The sequence below is a fragment of the Cibotium barometz genome, chromosome 57, assembly GCF_041138505.1.
Source record: "Cibotium barometz isolate CiBa-2024 chromosome 57, ASM4113850v1, whole genome shotgun sequence".
NCBI classification, from domain to species: domain Eukaryota; kingdom Viridiplantae; phylum Streptophyta; class Polypodiopsida; order Cyatheales; family Cibotiaceae; genus Cibotium; species Cibotium barometz.
In genome coordinates this window covers 1,664,672-1,687,238 of record NC_141102.1, presented here as the reverse complement: position 1 = coordinate 1,687,238, position 22,567 = coordinate 1,664,672, and the positions used below count along the sequence as shown (strand labels likewise).

Sequence of the window (22,567 nt, the reverse complement as noted above, 5' to 3'; positions counted from 1 at the left end):
AAGTCATGTAGAGGAGAAGCTATGTGTGTAAAATGCTTGATGAATTGGTGACAATATGAGCACAATCCAAGAAAAGATCGTACCTCATGCACATCTCGAAGATCTGGCCATCCTTGAATAATTCTAATCTTCTCATGATCCATTTGAATGTCTTCAGAAGAGATGACATGTCCAACATAATTTATCTTATCCATAAAGAACTCTCTTTTTACCATTGATTAGAAGCTCGTGTTCTTGAAGAAGTTGCTCTTCCAAGTGTTGGTGATGCTCTTCTTCATTCTTGCTAAACACAATAATGTCATCAAAGAATGTACCGACATTTGCCGATGATCTCGAAAGATGCATTCCATCATTCAGTTGAAAGTAGCCGGTGCATTGGTCAATCCAAAAGGAACGACCAAGAATTCATACAGACCAAATGAAGTGCGGAAGGCGATCATATGGACATCTTGTGGTACCACCCTGATTTGATGATAGCCGCTCTTTAAGTTGATTCAACTGAAGACCTTGGAGCCTCCTAATCGATCCAGAATGTCATCGATTCTTGGAATTTGGAAGTGGTTCTTCACAGTGATCTTGTTGAGAGCTCGATAATCAATGCACATTCTAAATGTGCCATCCTTCTTCTGAACAAGGAGAACTGGGGAGCAATAAGGAGAACTGCTTCGCCTAATCAAGCCATGGCTAAGTAGGTCCTCCACTTGTTTTCTTATTTCTTCTTGTTGATGTCGGCTTACACGGTATGGTGCAAGATTGGGAGGAGAGCTTCCAAGAATGATATCTATTTGATGGTCTTCCGGCCTTTCTCGCAGAAGTTGATAAGGAAGATCTTCTGAAAAACAATATTTGTACTTTTCCAAAAGCTTTATTTACTCTTGGTTTTGAACATTCATATTTTCTTTTCTATTATGGACATCATTCACATAAATCAAACAACATTGCACACAATCTTTAATGGCTCGAGAGACTTGCATATGGCTTGCCATTGGTATGGTGTCTCCACTTACTCCAGCTTGGATTTCGTACTTCTTACCTCTATGCTTGAATTCCACCTTCTTTTTCTAGGAGTAGAGAGCTGAATCTACCCTGTGATTCCAAGGCATGCTGAGAATCACATCAGAACCATCAAGATCGGCAATGCAAAAGGTATCTTGATCATTGTAGCCTTGTAGCTGGAATGTCAGCTTGCTAATGTAAGGTACAACTGTCTTCTCTACATCTCCATCATCAAGATGAACAGCTTGGTGCAATTCCAATGGAGTATCCATATCTTCATTCCTTAGGCCAAGCCCTTTTGCTAATTGCCAAGAGATGACTTTTTCATTGGCTACAGGGTCTATCAAGAAAAGAGCTTGCTTTCCTTGCATTTGACCCCAAGCCTTCAATAGTTGGTGCATCTCTAGGGTGTGAGTTGTTTTCCCCACCACATCTCCTATCGCATTGATTGTGACTTGTGGTATGGAGTTGTTGGAGGGTTTGTTTTGTCCTTTGTTGGAACAGTGTTTGGAGATGTGACCTAGCTGTCCACACTTGAAGCACTTCCCTTCTTTCATGTAGCATTGCTTTTCTTCTTCAAAGATCTGCTTTGTTTGGGAATACATATTGGAGCGGAATTGAGGGGCATTGGAAGGTCCATAAGGCCTCATCTTCTTTTGAGTTGGTAGCCGCCTTTGCTGCTGTTTTTCATGATGTCTATGTTCATGAAAAACCAACCCCCGTCCGCCTTTATGTCCAGAGAAACCAGCCCCCTGGCCACCCAGGAGAAGAGCACGCAGCCATGAGCGCCTGCAGTCCAGCCCTCCTGTGCACCAAGCAAGAGAGAGAAAAAAGAGCATGTGCCGCAGCTTCAGCCCCCTCCTATTGTTCAGCCCTCAGCTTTTGCACGCACAGAAAAGCGCCCAAAAGCAGCCTGCCAGCCCCCTGTTTTCTCCCAAAAAGCAAGAGAGAGAAAGAGAGGGACCTATCTTCAGTCTCCAAAACCTCCCCCAAACTTGAGACGAGAGAGAGAGATCGGCTGTGCGCCTCCTGCAGCCCAGCAGTCCTCCAAGGAGAAAAGCACGTATCTCTGCTGCATCTACCCGTACAGCCCTCCCTGCAGACCTGTCCGCTTCTCACGAGAGAGAGAGAAAGAGAGAGAAAGAAAGAGCTGCAGCCCAGTCCCCTGGCCCGACTAGCCTGCCTGCTTTTTCCACAAGCCAAAGCTCCTTTTCATCATAAGAGAGGCACCTCTTTTCTACCTGCCAGCCCCTCTTTTTCCAAAAAGCACACACATGGCCCCAATAATAGCATATGGGCCACGTTTACTTTCATAAAGGGCATTATAATGTTTTTAAAGGTTTTTAAAACATTTTGAGTTAAAATCTCTTTGCCCCCTTCACACTTGGGGTTGTCCACACATGGGTTTCCTTTATAACTCCAATCTGATGCCATTCACACTGTCCACCATGTCCACGTGCACACGTGCATACTGTCCAGAGAAAAACACAGGGTCGTGACATACCCCCCTCTTGAAAAATAGCAAGTGTCCTCGATTGCACTCAATGGCACAAAAAGGCATCTTATGAGCAAAGACTCCCCATACGACAAAAGCAATGGCCCTCAAGTGCATCTGGGTGATGAAAAAAAATCACCCTGCACAATAAGGTCACACCATAACGTCAAAGTGACAAACAACTCTTGCTTGTTCCTACAGAACCAACAGCAAAAGTCTAAAACCAAGTAGAAACACGTTAACTGTGTTAGCCAAAAACAAAACCATGCATCATTCTACATATGACACACATATACATGATACATATATACATTCACAAACAATATGCTCCTCAAAATGCTCTACCTACTCTAAAGTAACAGTCTAAGGGCTGCTCACAAGCCTTACGCCCATGGGCATCCCGCAGGACCCACGACTCACGGTACAACATGAGCATATGAAAGCACTCAATGCATCAAAACAATACATCCACTAAGTACTTCCCACATATGTCTCATGGCCATCCTGCAGGAGTCACACCCAGTGGTGCATCCATGCACATAATAAAGTACTTGATGTATCATACCAATATACATGCATCACACAACACAATCCAGAGTATTACCCGAAGTATTCTCAATGGTACCAGGATACACTGGCACCAGAATACAATAATACCTCAGAAAGTGTATGCATACATGCACAAATAGAGTTTGATCCATATATCCATGAACCAAACCAACTCTAGGACTGCTCGCAAGAATTATGCCCTCCATAGAGTTATCCATAGTTGCAGTTATAGTTCAAGGTGCGGCCGACTCTGAACCATACCCAATTGTACCATCTCATGTGACTAGTACACAATATCATAGGAGTCCCATAAGCAGATGTACTGTCAGCCTCCAGTACCTTCAGGTGAATACAAAGATGTCACCAAGCGACTCCTAGATTACAACTAAGCCTGTCTGTAACAAGGGAGCAGAGGTGCTACCCCCCTCTTGAGCATCAGGCAATGCTCCAGACCTATGCTCTGCTAAACCTGAATGAGCCGTAACGAGAGTCGACTCCAACTCAAAGGTATCAAGATAAAGCTGCAAATCCTGAGGTGAATCTGCTAAGTCACCCTCCTCCATCCACTTCGCATCCATCAGTGAACAGCTCTTGAACTTCACAGGATAGCGACGGAAAACTTTACCCTGTACCTTTCGTTCCTTATGAGCAAGTATCTGCTCGGGAATAAGAACCTCGTCAAGTTCCTCCGCTTCCGTCTGAGCCTCACCTGATACATCCTCAAGCACCCAAAACCTGCTTGCACTCCACCCAAGTGGTAAGCACAAGTCCTCGATGAAGCATATAGATCACCACTGCTAAACATAGAAAGAAACTGTCTTCCGAACCCATGAAGCCTCTATGAAGATACGACCGGTGACAAACTGTCGATTGTTTTGCACCATAACACTTCAACTGCTTCTTATTCTCCTGGCTGACTACTTCTTGTCCTTGGTGTCTTTTCTCCTGAGCTTCATCTTCAACTCTTGCTCTTCACCTCATATAGGCAAAGACACACAACCCTGCACTGTCTCCTGCACTTCCTTTTCAATTTCCTCATGTTGAAGCTTTTGATGTGACAACCACGAGCTCGCCTCCTTGAGAAAGCCAACGATGTCCCGGCAACGGAACCTTGTAGACCAGCCTCGGTCTTCAGACAAAACCAAAGGGCGGTGCAAAAACAAACTTGCACACAAAACACTTCAACACCATCGAGGACCTAGGAAAGGAAAACAAACAGGGGGAGCTAGAGTGCTCCTGCAAACAGTACACGGACACCAATTGGCCCCAAATCGCAGTGGCACCCCTTGCGGTATTTCTTTAATTGAATATAAGAGCTTTGATTACAATAAGGCTGGAAACTCAACCGTCACAGTAGAACTCTTGAAGCTTGCAAAGACCCTGCATCATGGCTTCGCATCCACAAAGAAATCCAGCCATTGTTCGCATCAAAAGACTCTTTCACATTGAGTCTTGCATACAGAAGCTTTCTCCCATGATCAGGGTTGCCACAACCATCCATAGCCCGTCACCCTATGAACAGCATCACACCTGACACATCCACTGCTTCTGCATCACAACACAAACTCCCAAACTGTCTCTCAAAAGAGAACTCGCACCACAACACAGCATACCATACAGTCGACACACCTGTACCAACCCTCTCTACCTTCCAAGGGTACTATCCATCTCTGTCATGGATTCCCTGTCCCCTGCCCAATCAGTAGCAAGGCTATACCAAACATGTGTCCATTCATGTACCTTCAGGCTATACCAAACATGTGTCCATTCCTGTACCTTCTGCCTCCATGTGACCTATCTCCTAGAAAAACCCAAATACATGTTTCCTCGAGAAACCTACAACCTGTTTCCACATGAAACCCTTAGGCCTGTTTCCCTTTGAAACTTTTGTCCTCTTTCCATACAAAACCATTCATGGCACCATTCAACAACAGTGCCAACAACGGCATACATCTAGTTACCTGTTCCCTCATGAAACATCTGGAAACATAGAGATGCCCATAACTGTAGGTCCCTCTGTTCCTTTCTAGCAGGAAGAACACAATCTGCTCCATGAGCACGCAGCCATGCAAGCTTGCATCACTCCCATGCCAAGAAACACTTTCAATTGACTTGTACTTGCAGCCGGAAACCCAAGCACATAGCTGAATTTGCAGCCAACCAAAAACAGCCCATAAACTGTTCTCGAACTGATCTCAAAACAGTCCCGAATGAAAGCAAAGAGAAGCTGAAAGTTCCATCAGTTGAACGCCATCGACATGATGTCTATGTTCATGAAAAACTAGCCCCTGTCCGCCTTTATGTCCAGAGAAACCAGCCCCCTGGCCACCCAGGAGAAGAGCACGCAGCCATGAGCGCCTGCAGTCCAGCCCTCCTGTGCACCAAGCGAGAGAGAGAGAAAAAAGAGCATGTGCCGCAGCTTCAGCCCCCTCCTATTGTTCAGCCCTCAGCTTTTGCACGCACAGAAAAGCGCCCAAAAGCAGCCTGCCAGCCCCTTGCTTTCTCCCAAAAAGCAAGAGAGAGAAAGAGAGGGACCTGTCTTCAGTCTCCAAAACCTCCCCCAGACTTGCCACGAGAGAGAGAGATCGGCTGTGCGCCTCCTGCAGCCCGACAGTCCTCCAAGGAGAAAAGCACGTATCTCTGCTGCATCTACCCATAGAGCCCTCCTTGCAGATCTGTCCGCTTCTCACGAGAGAGAGAAAGAGAGAGAAAGAAAGAGCTGCAGCCCAGTCCCCTGGCCTGACCAGCCTGCCTGCTTTTTCCACAAGCCAAAGCTCCTTTTCATCATAAGAGAGGCGCCTCTTTTCTGCCCACCAGCCCCTCTTTTTCCAAAAAGCACACACGTGGCCCCAATAATAGCATATGGGCCACGTTTACTTTCATAAAGGGCATTATAATGTTTTTAAAGGTTTTTAAAACATTTTGAGTTAAAATCTCTTTGCCCCCTTCACACTTGGGGTTGTCCACACATGGGTTTCCTTTTTAACTCCAATCTAGTGCCATTCACACTGTCCACCATGCCCCCGTGCACATGTGCATACTGTCCAAAGAAAAACACAGGGTCGTGACACGCAGTGTTGCATGAAACGCATTTCTTACTTGGTGGAAACATATGAAGCTTTTTGAACGTTTCGTACTATATGAAACGCGTTTTTTTTCAGCCAATAATGCCCTAGACCACATTGCCATCATTTCGTACATTTTTTTCTGTGCGCGTTTTCTAGAGGCGGTTCCCTGCATGTTTCTCGACGGTATGTGTACCAGCTAGCCAATAATAGTGTACCTGTGAAATCCCCATGTGCTCCTTGGTATCCTTGGGCCATGTGGAGGTCTATTCGAGGGGTAATTTTCTTTTGTCCTTTATGTACATTTTCTTTGCAAAGCTCACATAAGCACGATTTTTACTCTGTGCTCAATATTTCTTGCATATCTTCCTCCCCTTGCTCTATTGAGGCCCAAGGCTACCTGCCTTGGGCAATATAGAGTGAATTGGGAGCGGTTTTACAAGGGCAGCTTAATTGGGTGAGCCATGTATTTTCAGTTGCATCTAACATGGTGAACTTTGTGTGGTCTCTTATAAGTTATGGCATAGGGCCAAATACTTTTTTTAAAAAATTCCAAGTTTAAAATATACATATTTTTTCAAAACGTACGAAACCCGTTTCATACCTGCCATTTCAAAAACGCCTGGCAACATTGAGTGGGCGGGCTCAGTGAGTTACCATTAGGATTGGAGAGGACTGTGTGGGCTTCCTCAATGTTTATGCAACGAACGTCGCTCTACAGGCAGAGCCACCTTCCAGAGTATAGCCCGTCAGCCCCTCCCTCAGGTCGACTTTTGGTGCATAGGTGGGGACTTTAAAATGATAGAGTAAGCAAAAGATAGACACGGAGGAGGCACAACCGCAGTCTCAAGCTTAGAGTACTCTACTTGGGAGGAGTTGACCTTGGCACTTTGGGGACAGGACCCTTGGCACTTACCAGAGTTCGGACACAGCCCTAGGAGTCTCTGCTTCTCACGGTCTGATAGGAGGAGCACCGGCCCCAATCTTTCTCGACTTGATAGATTCTATGTGGATGAGTGGGCTTGCAGTCGCACGGGCATGACTCGTATCTTGGCAGGCACTACTTTCTCTGATCATGCTCTAGTTATTTTGTCCTTGGAGGACCCCTGGAGGCAAGAGAGGCACTTTAGCACTAGGATTCCGGACAAGCCCATACAGGACTTTGAGATCTGCAACAACAGGATAGAGCAAATCATCTCTATGGCTTCTGCGAATCTCTGAAGATTCCCCACATCTCCAGATAACTATGTTGCTTTGTCATCTGCAAATTGTGAGTCTAGCAGCTCCTCCTAAGTACGGATGGGGAGATGCAATCCTTGGAGCCCAGTCTTCTGAGCTAAGAGAAAACTGCTCATGGCCTCGGCGACAAATAGAAAGAGGTATGGTGCCAGTGAGCAGCCTTGCTGGACCGAGCAAGAAAGGGGAAATCTATCCCCTCTGGCTCCTTGAATGAGAACCTGACTGTGTGAGGCCGAGTAAAGTCCTGAAACACCACGGATCCCCTCCACTAGGAACCCCATCCAGTACATCGTGCCCTCCACAAAACCCCAGTCAACTCTAACATAGGCTTTCTCGAAATCTAGAAGGAGCACAATGAGGTCCTGCTCCTGCATCCTAGCTGAAGTTGTTGCCTCCCAGAAAGTGAAGATGTTGTCCAAAATGCTACGATCCTGAACAAAACCTGTCTGAGTGTCATGGATCAAATCAAGGAGGAATCGTTGAAGTCTCCGGCTGATGGACTTGGCTAAAATCTTGTAGGCAGTCCCAAGGAGGGTGATGGGTCTCCACTGCCAAATCTCCAATCTGTCACCACCCTCCTTAGGAATCAAGTGAATCAGACCCTCTGAGAGCCTCTCTAGCATGGCGCCTGTGATTATAATTTCATTGAAGGCTCTCGCAGGCCGCCTTCCGTGAGATCCGAGTGGCAAAGGAAAAAGGAAGCCGGAAGCCCATCCGCCCCCGGCATTTGCCCCTAGGACGAGCCATCAAAGCCTGCGCCAGCTCCTCTGTTGTAAAGGGAGTCAATAAGGTGGTCCGGCGAGCAGGGGGAACCACCTCTCTCATGTGCCGCTAGACCCTCTCTCGCGCATCCACCACCTGTGAGGATAACAGGGCACCCGTGAGGAGGCATCTAAAAACCACCTCTGTGGTTATTCCCTCCCCCACCCCCTGTATGAGATAGCCTTCTCCTCATAGCCGGAGGAGAAGTGCATCTTTCTCCCCCTCTTGTTCTTTGATCCTCGCCCTATACTTGGAGGCGAGATGGTACAATGTATATAGCCCTTCGAGGTTGTATTTAGCCCTTCGAGGCTGTTTTTTTGTTAACTAATAGAAGGATCTTTTTTCCAGAAAAAACAAATTTGAGATAGATACCTAGGCATGTTAGTGTATGTTCAAGTTAAGACCCATAAGACACTGCCCAGCACAACCTCAGATGATCTCTGATTAAAAACTCCCAAGCTCCCCAACTCACACTCTCCCATTGAAAGCCTTGCAATGCTCTATACTATCACAAATATCTCTTTGAATGCTCTACCCCCCTCAAACAGTAGAATAGATTATATATCACAAACACTAAATATATCTATGGACACTAGGAGTGTATAATGCGTGCATTATGCACATGGGTATGTATGACAAAAAGCTGCTAAAGTGGGAAATTTTCCTCCCAGGTTACACAGTGCATGTCTGCGGGTATGTTCCAGTGGTGCTCCACCCTGGGTATGAGCTCTCAAACAGAACTCACAGCACAGCTGAGCTTGGAGTGTATAATGCGTGCATGATACACATGGGTGTGTATGACAAAAAGCTGCTAAAGTGGGAAACATTCCTCCCAGGTTACACAGTGCATGTCTGCGGGTATGTTCCAGTGGTGCTCCACCCTGGGTATGAGCTCTCAAACAGAACTCAAAGCACAGCTGAGCTTGTCTCCATTGATCAAGTGATGGCTATGTCCCTATACTGAAGGATGTTATTTCCCGCCATCTTCTAAGCAGTTGAGCAAGCCTAGGTACATTCTTTTTGGACAACTTCACAACCTGGCAGCATCTACCCTCTAGCTCATCGTCTCGCCAAGCAAGTCTTGACCAACCCAAAATGACAAACAACACTTAACACACAAAAACATGGTAAAAGTTTGCATAAAAACAAAGAAAGTTACTTCACTGTTGCCAAGACTAGAAATCACATTGCAAGAAATAATCAACTGAAATAATGTAATACGTTTCGAACTCTTCTACTTCAATCGTCGTATTATTACAAAGATAATTACGGTGCAAATGTTTCTCTGCAGCTTGGTATCGTGAAAAATCTCTTGCACGCTCCTCTCTTTCAACCTGTAGCTGCTGTTCCAGAGCAGCAAGGTCTTTTGTGGCCTGCAAAGGTGAGTATAATATTTGCTTTGAGTTCTTTGGAGTAGGAAGAGGTTACATTTTTCAGTAATACATTATAAAGCAGGTTCCAGAGATGAAAAAGGATTTAAGAGTCTAAGATATATGGGAGTCTGAATAGTAGGATGGAAGCAATTCCCCCTCCCATTGTGCACAGTTGCTCCCCACCCCTTCTCCACCTGTATTCCTACTATCGCCCTCCTAAATCAGCTCACTTTGACCTTTTCCCATTGAAGGCTTTCAGCAGTTAGGGTTAGGGTTTGGAGGTACTGCAAACAGAAACGTGAGAGACAGAGAGAGAGAACACGACTCTTCTTGCTTGTATTCAGTATGATAAAATGAAGTACAATAGCCACATACTGAAGTGACCTAAAAGATGTGTTCACATGTCTGGCCATAAAATGTGCCAGGTGGACCAAATCACTTATAAACTATTATAAGTGAAACTAAGCTAAACTGGGGGAAAAAACCTCCACTAACTGAAGTAAAAAGTGCCCCAGTAATCTACTGATGATCACTAGCACTCCTCTGGGTGCATACACAGCATAAAACCCAACAAACCCCCCTGGAGTGATATGTGATCACTGTACATCATCCACCAAAAGGAAACAAATTCAAAGCAGTGCGGAATGCTTCGAATTTCGGACGTGGTAATGCCTTGGTGAAGATGTCGGCCACATTCTGATCTGTAGGACAGTAGATCAGACTGATATCACCTGCCTGGAGTCTCTCCCAAACAAAATGATAGTGAATCTCAATGTGTTTCGTGCGAGCATGAAACACAGGATTCCTGGCCACAGCAATGGCACTCTGACTATCAGTATAGATAGGTGTAGGCTCCTCCACTAAAACATCCATATCAGTCATGAGACGACGCAGCCAGACACACTCAACAGTAGTAGTGTAGGCTGCTCTGTACTCTGCCTCACAAGACGAAGTGGCCACTGTGGTCTGTTTCTTGCTTAGCCAAGAAATACATGAAGAGCCAAGAAAGAAACAATTTCCACTAGTGGAATGTCTGATATCAAAATCACCAGCCCAATCTGAATCACTGTAAGCATATAATTGCATGTCACCCCCCTCAGGATAAGGCAATCCAAGAGACAAGGTACCCTGCAAATACCGGAATACACGCTTCACAGCTTGCCAATGTGACAATCGAGGGCTGTGCATGAATCTGCTCAACTGAGATACGGCATACTGAATATCTGGCCGTGTAGTACACAAATAAATAAGGCACCCAACAGCCTGAGCATATGTAGTGGCATCAAAAGAAATACTGTCATCTTGTAGTGACAATTTCATCCCAGGCTCCATAGGAGTGCTAATAGGCTTGCAATCCTGAAATTTAAACTTCTCCAGAAGTTTAGCAACATATTGAGATTGCAACAACCCAATGCCTCTGTTATCCTGCACAAACTGTATGCCCAAATAGTAGTGTACGAGCCCCAAATCAGACATGTCAAATGTCTGTTGTAGTATCTCTTTAAAAGCTGCAATTTTGTCATCATTTGATCCCATGAGCAAAAGATCATCTACATAAAGACTGATGACCAGCAGATCTTTCTCATCTTTCTGTACATACAAAGTGGCTTCTGATGGACTGTTCACAAATCCTTGAGTGAGTAGGAAAGCATCTATCTTTGCATACCAAGCTCGTGGAGCTTGTTTCAAACCATACAAGGCCTTTTTCAGCCTGCATACTTTCCCTTCATGACCATGTTCTGCAAAACCTATGGGCTGATGTACATAAACTTCCTCCTCGAGGTCCCCATGTAGGAAAGCAGTCTTGATGTCCAACTGGTGAACAACCCAACCACGATGTGCAGCCAATGCAATGACACACCTAAGTGTCGACATACGGGATGTAGGAGCAAATGTCTCCTCATAATCAATGCCCTTTTTCTGTGCATAGCCCTTTGCAACTAGACGGGCTTTGTACCTGTCAATGGATCCATCTGCATGTCTTTTCAACTTATAGACCCACTTAGTACCAATTGCTTTCTTGCCTTTGGGCAGATCAACCAAATCCCATGTTTGATTCCTTTTAATAGAATCAAGCTCATCCTGCATGGCTTTATTCCAATGCACATTGTCTCGTGCATCCACAAATGAATCAGGCTCATCATCATCATGTAAACTGGCTGCCATAACCATATTCAAATCCATGATGCGTGCATGCTCATTGGTCCTTGTCTCCCTACGAGTACGACCAACAAGAGGACCCTCTAGATGGCTGTCTTGTAATGTCCTCAAATACCATCTAGGTATGTGTCTTACCTGTGGTGCCTGCTGCCCCATATTTGGCTCAACTTCTGGCTCAATTTGCTGCTGAATTTCTGCACCACCTTCATGATTGGTTGGCTGTCCTGTACCCTCATGAGTTGGATCACCAACTGTGGAATGAAACTCCATAGGTAGTAGACCTTCAAACACATCATTTTCAGCCTGATTTGCATCATAACCAGCCATGGATATTTCTGATTTTTCATCAAAAATCACATCATCCCGACTAGTGAATATATTCCTGGACAGTGGATCATATAACCGGTAGCCCTTGCTCTCACGGCTATACCCAACAAAAATGCATTTTGTGGCTTTATCATCCAACTTCCTCCTCAACTCTTTGGGTATGTGTGCATATGCAAGACACCCAAAAGTACGAAAATGTGATATCGAAGGCTTGCGGCCATGCCAAGCCTCAAAAAGAGTAATGGAAACCAATGCCTTTGTGGGACATCGATTCAAAATATGACAAGCACACATGACAGCTTCCACCCAAAAAATATGTGGTAGCTTCTTTGCCTTTAACATACATCTGGCCATCTCCATGAGTGACCGATTCTTCCTTTCTGCAACCCCATTCTGCTGTGGAGTATAAGGAGTAGTATACTGATGTTTGATACCTCTACTCTCAAGAAAGGAATTCAACATGTGTGACATATATTCCCTCCCTCGGTCAGAACGGAGAGTCTTAACCTTGCATCCTGACTCTGTTTCAGCAAGTGCTACAAAGGCCAAAAATGCATCATATACCTGTGATTTCTGTGTCAACGGATAGACCCAGCATATACGAGAGAAGTCATCAATAAATGTAGCAAAATAGAAGCAACCTCCTAATGACTTCGTCTGCATGGGACCACAAAGATCACTCTGTATAAGCTGCAACTTTGCAGTTGCTCGTAGAGCCTGATCATGTGGGAAGGAAAACCGATGCATTTTTCCCAAAATACATCCTTCACAAATGTGATCTGGATTCTTCTCCATAAGAGGTAGGTCTATGAACATGTTATGTCGCTGCATAAGCATAAGACTACCAAAATTTACATGCCCCATGCAAGCATGCCATAACTCCGCATCAACCATAGCTGGAGTAAGAGTGAATGCATTATAAGCAGACTGATCCACTGGCTGAAATGCATCCAACTGATAAAGTCCATGACATAATGTACCAGTAAGCATCAAGGTCAAAGCATTAGCTTTGTCTCTGACCATGCATTTGTCATCATCAAAGTGGACTTGCATACCACAGTGTGCTAAAGAAGAAATGGACAACAAATTCTTCTTTATCCCTGGTACATATAAGGCATCTGTAAGGCGAGGAATAGAGCCATCAATGGCTGTGAGCTGAATCTCCCCAATGCCACGAACTGGGTACGAAGCATTATTGACACACTGAACAGTTTTGCCAACAAGGGCAAGGCCTACATAACAAAACAAATCCCTGCAAGATGTGATATGCTTTGAAGCACCACTATCAAAATACCAAGTACATGCATGCTCTGTCATACTGAGTGCCTGTGAAGACCAAGAGGCATCATAGCTGCATGTATAGAAACAGTAATCCCTGTCCTCAACAAAAGAAGCAGTCTCTGGAGGAGCTTTAGAGGCATCATTTACAAACATCCTAGATTCCTTTGCCTTCTCTTTGGCAATCCTCTTTCTACATTCTGTGATGTAGTGACCTGGCTTCTTACAGTAATGGCATTTGCCCTTCTTCTTGGGCTGTCCATCACCTTTCTTGGTATCCTGAGATGAACCACCATCACCTGAATTCTGATTTGAACTCTTTGGCTGAGATTTTTGACCTGTAGTAAATGCTTGTTCAGCACTTGTGTTCATATTCATATTCTTCCTGATTTGCTCTTCTTGAAGTAAGAGAGCAACAAGTTCCTGATACTTAAGGGGTTCTACAGCATTCCTCATGCTGAGGTTCAAAGAGGTTTGAAAAGCCAAGTAAGATCTTGGCAAAGAGTTCAAGATGGTGGACACAAGCTGTGTCTCAGGAATAATCGCATCCACATTGATGAGTTGCTCTCTCAAATCCTGCAGCTTGTTCAAGTGGCTAGACATATCATCTCCTTCATGCATTTTTTGATTTTCCAGCTCTCTTTTCAAAAACGAGATCCGAGCCTCATTACGAGCAGCATACATCTGCTCCAAAGTCACCCATGCATTCCGTGAAGAGCCAGCTGAACGAATATGAGGTATAATAGACCTCTGTACTGACAATGCAATGGGTGACAAGGCTTGTGCATCTCTGGCATCCCATGTCTTCTGAGCATTTGTTCTTTGAACAGGCAATGGCTGACCTGGTGCCTGTACCTGTTGTCCTCGTCCACGAGCACCCCCTTGGGGAGGAGTCTCTGGAGCCAATGGACCTGGACGTGGTTCATCACCACTAACAAAATCCCAAAGACCTTTTGCCACGAGCACATTTCTCAGCATAAAACTCCACAAGGAGTAGTTCATGCCATCCAACTTGTCTTCCTTAGACAAATACGTGAATACATCACTCTGCTGTTGATTTGCCATTATGCCAATGCACAATGTTGTACCTGTGTATCAAAAAACCCAAGCAACAACCCTACAGTCAACTGGTTGGCTTCAGATATGCCCAGCAGGTACTGGACTGCTGTACTGTGCAGGTACGGATGAGTGGACTGTTGTACTGTGCAGGTGCGGATGAGTGTACGGAGCAGACTGCAGGCTTGGTCGACTGTACGGCGGATGTACAGAGCTGCAGTCGTGGTATTGTACGGAGCACGGCGAGCAAGTACACAACAAGAGTAGGTTGCCTGTATGGAGCAGAGCGACTGTACCTGCAGCTGACGAGTTACACGTAGCAGGCACAGTACGAAAGCAGGTACAATATGCAGTCGACTATATGCAGTTGACTGGTACTGTACAGAGCAGAGTACGGAACAGGACAGGTGCCCGTACTGAATGTACGACTGAAGGCGGCGCTGTCTGTACGGAAACAATCGTCTGGCTGCGCAGGAGTGTACGGACAGTTGACGGCGAGGACAGCTGTGGAACAGTACGGGAAGGGCAGACCAACCTGGAGGCTCTAATACCAAATGAAGGCTTTCAGCAGTTAGGGTTAGGGTTTGGAGGTACTGCAAACAGAAACGTGAGAGACAGAGAGAGAGAACACGACTCTTCTTGCTTGTATTCAGTATGATAAAATGAAGTACAATAGCCACATAATGAAGTGACCTAAAAGATGTGTTCACATGTCCGGCCATAAAATGTGCCAGGTGGACCAAATCACTTATAAACTATTATAAGTGAAACTAAGCTAAACTGGGGAAAAAAACCTCCACTAACTGAAGTAAAAAGTGCCCCAGTAATCTACTGATGATCACTAGCACTCCTCTGGGTGCATACACAGCATAAAACCCAACACCCATTCTGTATTTCATCCCTCCACCACCCCCTGTAGCCCCTTCCTCTCCCATCCATTTCACCTTTGCTGCCCTCCCTCTCTCCAGGGCTTCTGCCCTACCTAGTTTTTCCCCCTCTCCTAGCGCCACCTGGCAGCCTCCCGGAGCTTCCCACAACACTACTCTTGGCTGGTTGCCACCAGCTGCCAAGCCCCCCCCTCTTCCCCTTTTCTTGTCTCTCTAGCTACTCGCTGTGGTCCAGCCCGCTGTACACCAGAAGCCAGGCTGCCACCATTCAACGCTCCCTGCTTTGGCAGCATGTTGCCAGCATCTTTGAGAAGCACCGCCAAGATGTGATGTACCAGGTTATGGAAAGTAGGACCTGATTCACAACTACTCTAGAAGCTAGACCTGGTTCACAAGACTCCACTATAGAAAATTCTTCCAATGCTTTCCAGGAGATAGCAAACTTAAATGTTGAGTTTAAATGCACCCCTGTCCTATAAACCCAAATGTGGTGGGAACTACTGTAGGGATCCAAGTGCCATGCCAGTTTGGGATACATCATTCGCAATCAAAAATCCCGTTGAATTGTGCCAGATCATAATCGCCACTGCAGGCAAACAAAAGGTGCTCAAAGGAGTCGTGATTCCTTGAAGGCTGCAAGGTTCTTAGAAAGGCCCCTAGGAAGGCAGCTGTGTCATCTGCAAAATCACTAGATATAAGCTCATGCTCCATCCAGATGGGCAGAAGAACGCATGAGATGCCTGAATCTATTGGTCTATTGAAATAGCTCACGGCCTCTACTACAAAAAGGTAAAGAAATGGAGCAAGAGGGCAACCCTATCATACTGATCTCAGCATACAAATGCTCTCTCCTCTTGCTCCATAAATGCGTACTCTACTCTCAGCATAAGGAAGACACTCTTCTCATCCATTATTGTTGAAATCTGATATGTCTGATATCCTATCAATCCTATTCTAGGCCTTCTCATAATCATGTTGTAAAAGGACTATTCCATTGCTTCCCTACATAAGGCCAGTCTGAGTGCCATTAATTCAATCTTGCAAGAAAAGCTGCAACCACAAACTGATGGCCTTAGCCTTGATCTTATACACACAATAACAAAAAATATGACTGGTCTCCACTAAGAAATGTGAGCACATGATCAATGATGGCCAAGAGAACACTCTACATCATTCAATGATCATGAGTAAAAAAGGTGTGCATGGCTAGGCATGGCTTCACACAATTTGTCTTTCTAGTCTGAAATGTAGTCGCCTTTACTCTATGCTTCTTAACCTTGACAAATTGTCTTAGAAATACCTTCTCTTCACGTTGAAAGATTTTGCTATGATATGTGTCAATGGTCCCTTTTTCTTCTGAGCTTGTGCAAAACTGGCTGAAAGCTATCTCCCTAAACTGCAATAAAAAAAACTTTTAAGAGGTTTTTCAACCGCAAAAAACTATCATTAGATGCAATAATTCAATATAGGCCTTCAGGAAGGGATTTCAAGAGGCTCTTTGTATAGAGCGTGAAAAAAATGAAGCAACCTTTTGAAAAGAATGCTGAAATTTTAGAAGATCCAAGGATTGTGTCCCTCCTAATCTCATGACAATATGCAGAAATGATTTCTGTTCTCACCCAAAAAAAAAAAAGACATGAGCTGAAAAAATAATTCTGCTCCTTCAGAAATATAAATATAGCACATAATATCATTGATGTTTGTTTTGAAAGAAACATTAAGGAAAGTAGACATACAGAAAAAAAATCAAACATATTCCAACTAGCAGGTGTAAGTTTTTCTCCCGAAGATAATTCATCTTGATTCGAAAGGGAATACCCCTTGATGCACTCCAAAACATCATAAATTTCCTGCTGGTGAAAAAAACCAATAGCCCACTCTAACGTAAGCAAGAGAATTTGATGCAAGAATAAAATCTCACATTTCAAAAACCAAAATTTATTTTCTTCTTTTTCCAAGAAGAGATACTTCTAATAGTAAAAAAGAAAGTAAAACCCCTCATATGAGGTCGAAAAAAACCCAAGAATGACGTGGCTACAACGCTTTGAGCTGGAGCTTCCCCCCCGCTGCTGCACGCCCTGCTTCATCCGAGCTCTCCCACCCCTTTCAGCCTTCTCTTCAAGCCCCCCCACTCCCTTTCTGGTGCTGCCTTCGCCCCCCTTCGCTGCCCGCCTGTGTGCCCCTGCGCAAGTTTGCTGTGCGCCGACCCAGCCCCCCCCCTTTCTCGTGTGCTTTTGGCCCCCTTTTTTCTCCTTAGTCCCCCTCCGGCTTCCTGCCGCTGCCTCCCCGCCCTTCCCTTGCCTTACCCCCTCCTCCATCTGTGCGCCCCTTTAGCCCCTCTCTCTGTGTGTGCCGTCAAATCACCTCGCCGCCACCTCCCCTTTCCCCCGCTTCTCTCCAGCCCCTCCCTCGCTAGTTGCTCTTCTTCTCTTCATGCAGGTGCTTCACTCCCCAGGTTTTCATCGGTAAGAGTAGGTGCTTCTGGTGTTCACCCTACAGGAGGACTCCATGGCAGCCGCTCTGTCATCCCCAGCCAAGGCTGCCATCCTTTGCCTTTTTTCAGAGGAGGACCTCCAGCTTCTGGCTTCAACAGTATCTTCCCTCGCTGATCTGCAAGATAGTAGGGAGTCACCCTACGTGTGGTCAAATCTGGAATTTGCTCCAGGCTGCCCTCATTCGCAAGCCCAGAAAAATCACCGGTATTCATTTTCTTGGCCATGGCTACTCTCAAGTGCAGTTTGATTCACCTGCAGAGCCCCGTCACGATTCGCAGTGCCCAAGCGTTCTTCGCAAGATGGCACCATGGTTTCGACCCTGCATCCGGCCCTCTGGTAGGTGTATCCGGCTTCCCCGTGATGGTCTACTTCCCGGGCCTCCAAAAGGAATACTACCCATTGATTCAATCGATTGGATGATCGATAGGACAGGTTCTAGAGTTCCCACAGATGGCCACTACTACAGGCATACAATCCATCAGAGTTTGCATGGCTTCCCCCGAGGATCTCCCGTAGATTATTGCGCTCCTGAGCCTCCAAGGGGACCCGATTCTTCAATGAGTAGAATACGCCGGTCTCCCAGGCCAGTGCTTCATCTGCAGGCAGATGGTCCACCTTGCTCGGTCTTGCCCTCGGGTGAAAGGCCATAGAGGACGCCCCCGACTACCACCCGATGCCTCAACAGGCACAACAAGGGTTCCAGGACCGGAGGCCAAGTCCAAGGCTCCTGTCCAGCCGACCCCAGCGGCCCAGCCTCCCTCCCAGGCTCAGGAGGAGGAGGGCCCTAGCGGTTGGTAGGCAGCCCACCGCCCACCTCCACAAGAGCGCCACCGGGCTGATCACCAAGCAAACCCCCCCCCCCCCCCCCCTCTTATGATACTCACTCCCTGTTGTGAGATTCCCCTCTCCCTCGTTTCCTACCTTTGGTTCTTCCCCCCCTCCCTCAGCCTCCTCTCTTCATTCCCAGCGCCCCCCTACCGCCCCCGACGGTCAACCCCCTTAAGTCTTCAGCTCGGACCAGCCAGCCGACGGATTCACCAGTTCACAAATCCCGTGGAGATGACTATCACAACCTCCGCAATGGTTTCTCTTCCCCCCAAGTCACGAGGTGCACCCCACCACCACCCCACCACACCCCCCCCCCCGCCCCCCCCGCGGCATCTAGTTGATTATGGTCTTAGATGCCTCCATGTTGAGGCCGGCTAGTTCTTGGAAATCATGGCACCACTCCACGTTTGTGTGGTCTTTCACCATACTCAATGCAGTAGCACAACTTTAAAACCACAATTTGAAATGGACAACTTAATATAACTTGAAATTGAAATGAAATGAAATGGAAAGATGGACACCAGCACTGGGGCCGAAACGGTCCGACCCCCCCCCTCAATATATGATATATTTATTGGGAGTATTTAACAAATACAATGCTCCATGGGTTCCAAGAACCAGATGATGTCCATGTACATATGAATACAGTACCAAACAAATAGGCTCGAAGTCGACGTTTGAAGTAGAAGTTCGAAGTAGAACGACCACTAGCGTGGTCCAGTCTCTACGGTCTTGTGCTTTCACTGGACTCTGCGGAGAGCGCCTCACTGGTGTTCCGAGACCACGCACAAACAGGCGCTCTCGTACTAACGCCTGGCTCTCCCGATCTCAGCACCTTTGGACCAAGGTTCTCCAATAGAGCTTGGACTACCCGGCACCGAACGGGTGTTACCATGGGGAATGAATCCCTTATCAGATTTAACACAAAGTACTTTATTTAAATCTGAAAATTCACTTACTTGTGGATGGCAGAAGGAAGTCCAATACCCATGTGTGCAATTACTGGAGAAAAACACCGTGACACAGCATGTCGAGAGGAGTAGTTGCTGTATGGAGGTGACAAACAGCCTGTATGGTTGCCCGGCTACAGTGGAGAAGGGATGGCAGCTTGCAACCACCGGCCTGTAGCGCACAGTTTGTGGGAGAAGACACACAGTGGACAGTCGTTTGCAGAAGTTGGAGCGCTGCCAGCAACCTGTGAGACAAAAGTGCAGGTTGTTGGGGAGAACATGCGCAGCCACCAACAGTAGGTGCTGCAGCCGTCAGGTAGCAGTGCACAGCCGCCTGACTATTAAGGTACAACTGCTAGCAATGATCGCACAGCCTGTGTGATAGGCAGCGTAGCTTGGTGAGATGGCTGCCTGGTTATACAGAAACGCAGCCAGCAGCCTGAAATGCAGTCGCCAGCTGTAGAGATAAAGCATGCGCAGCCTGTATGGAAGAGATGAAGCGCAGCCTAACTGATGGCGATGGAGGCGCATAAATCAAGTTTCAAGGGTGGTCGCCGGCTGTTGATCTCCACGAAGATGGTGGAAGCGAATCGCCAGGTGATGTCTACGCTGGAGGAGAAGGCTTTTTTTATAAAATTTAAAGTGGAGTAAAACCCTTTGATTTGGCTGGCTCCCCACGTTTGCATGTGGGTGGCCAGTTCCAAGGTGGGTTGGGTAGGTGACCCACCCATACACACACACTTAGGTGGGGCTCCCCACCTTGGCCCCTAAGTGGGTGCCCAAAGGGGGTGCCCACTTTTAAGTGAGTGTGAACATATAACCTTATAAATCAAAAGGTTAGAAATAAAAGTATTAAACTAACATGTTTAATATACTTACCACCTATTCACATGCACCAAAACTCGTCAGAAGACAGAGCAAACTTCACGACTCACTGGCAAGCGTCCCCGCTCACTGCTCAGTAAGTAACATGTCAAGCAGGCAAACACAAAAATACAAGTCATGCGAAAACAGTTTCAAACATGCAAAACATGTGTGCATGTGCAAATAGTATCATGGACATATCTCCGTTCATGGAACAAGTACAAAATATCTGTCGGCACAAAAATGGCACGACGTAAAACATAAATCCTGGTCTTCCTATGGAGTGACAGTCCCATTGTAAGACAGTTCCAGGCACGAGTCTCCCTATGGAGTGACAGTCCCATACGCAACACGGCACGAATACTGGCTCTTCCATGGCGTGACAATCCCATGGATAGAACACAGTCCAGGTCATACACGGGTGGCACCAGTCTGGCTCCCGTCCATACGACACCATCTTGCTAACACACGGGTGGCACCAGTCTGGCTCCCGTCCATGTCAGCAAAATACTGGCCTCTTCACATGAGACACCGGCCTGGCCTCAAGTGAACGAGACGCAAAAACTGGAGATGGACCAAATGGTCGGCCAACTGGTGACAATCTTCTCCATCAGTCTATACACATAATCAAGCATGGTCATGCCGCACTTGTTTTGTGCAGAGCCATCGTAATTTCCTCAATCTCCTAGTTTTATCCCTTTTCTGCAAAGTAAGCACTCCTATGTAGCTCAGAATGGCGCCTTCCCTTGTGTGGCATTGATTACTTTTTTGGCCCACTCAATAGTTTATCTATGGGTGCATATCCAAGTGGGCAACTGTCAATTATGAGAAATAATTGAAGAATCCGAACAATGACCAAGATTAGTAAAGCTAACGATGCCAAGGAAGTGGTGAGCATGCACACGGAATACCCTCCTGCTCAACTTCAGAAAAAATAGCAAGCCAGCTATAATTATAGCTTCAGTGGTGTAATGTGACTTGGTTGAACACAACGCTAATCAATACACTTACATACACTAAGATTTGAAGGACATTTGCTCGTATATAAGAAGTAAATTGCTGAATTGACAAGAGACACACAATGAGCCGGAACAGCCGACCCCTCCCTTGAGTAAATTGTATTACTATTGGAGAAATTCAATATATAGCTTCACGGGCATCCATTGCCAAATCCTCCATGCCAATGCATATGAAATTCAGCATTTAGAAAACAATAAAATGTTGATGTAAATCACCAAGGAGCTGCCTTGATGCCCGGCCCGACTTCAGTGCCCATATTCTCTACCATTGGCTCTATGTTCTACCAAGCAAGGTAGCAACATCTTCAAGAGCACATAGGACAAGAGAAATACTACACAGGGCGGCTAAACAAGGAGTCCTGCCCTTTTACTGAATAAGTAATGACAACACATTGTCTAATTAGCTTACCAGTCTTCATAGAAGTTGTTGCAAGCGGAAGCCTTCGCGTTGGAAGCTTTAGAAGTGTTGATATCTTCGATTTGCCGCAATCCTTCGCGACAAAAGTCTTCAAGAGGATGAAGGGAACCCTGGGAAAGCTTCCCCTATGGTTCAACTTGAGAAAGGAAGGCTGAAATTAGGATTTTCAGCAAAAGGACCTGAAATTACAGCAAAAATGAGAGCTGTTTTGCTGAATTTCAGTCATTGGGAGTAAGTAGGAGAGTGATTAGCACTTGGAAACACTCTTGGAAGCTTGGAAAACACCCTAGCAAGTTGGGTATGGCTATGGAGATTTTGGAAATGGAGAGAAATGATGGAAAAACAAAGTTTTCAGTCTCCAAAAATCCTCATGAAGAGAAAACACGAATTTTCTCTTAATAAGTAAGCGAATTGGGATCCAATCAGATGAAGGGACATGGAGAGATGCCCATTTATGAGTAAAAAGGGAGGATCAGGTCCTGGACATTGAGTCTTGTCCACCTCGGGACTTTAGTGAGTGTGAACTTGGAAGCGGACATAATTTATAAGTGACTTTTGGGCGCCCAAACTTTAATGAAGTGGGAACGCACTCACTTATAAATATTGGCTAAGTCCTAAGGGCTATTTGAGCCTAGATTGGGTAATACTTACCACCTGTTCACATGCCACACAACCATGTCAGCAGACAGTTTCACACGCACGGTTCACAGGCGGGCGTCCCCTTACCCGGAACTACACATTGGTCAAGCAAGCATGAAAACAGCATGCAATTTCAATTGTAAGCAAGCACATAAAGATGCTATGCA

At 46.0% G+C, this 22,567-nt stretch overlaps 1 protein-coding gene across 14 annotated transcripts in view; it reads right to left on the bottom strand.

The window, feature by feature from the left end:
- LOC147606314 (dynein regulatory complex protein 10-like) overlaps positions 1-22,567 on the bottom strand; it is a 135,266-nt gene that overhangs the window by 90,712 nt on the left and 21,987 nt on the right. For 8 of the 14 annotated variants that reach the window (XM_086791966.1, XM_086791968.1, XM_086791976.1 and 5 more), the window contains 4 exons: positions 16,924-17,040; positions 16,716-16,796; positions 16,488-16,583; positions 9,377-9,479 (listed from right to left, as the gene is read on the bottom strand). In XM_086791966.1, coding sequence (XP_086648092.1) covers positions 9,377-9,479; positions 16,488-16,583; positions 16,716-16,796; positions 16,924-17,040 — 397 coding nt within the window. The remainder of the gene's footprint in view (positions 1-9,376; positions 9,480-16,487; positions 16,584-16,715; positions 16,797-16,923; positions 17,041-22,567) is intronic. The other 6 variants (XM_086791978.1, XM_086791972.1, XM_086791970.1 and 3 more) reach the window with 4 other exon arrangements.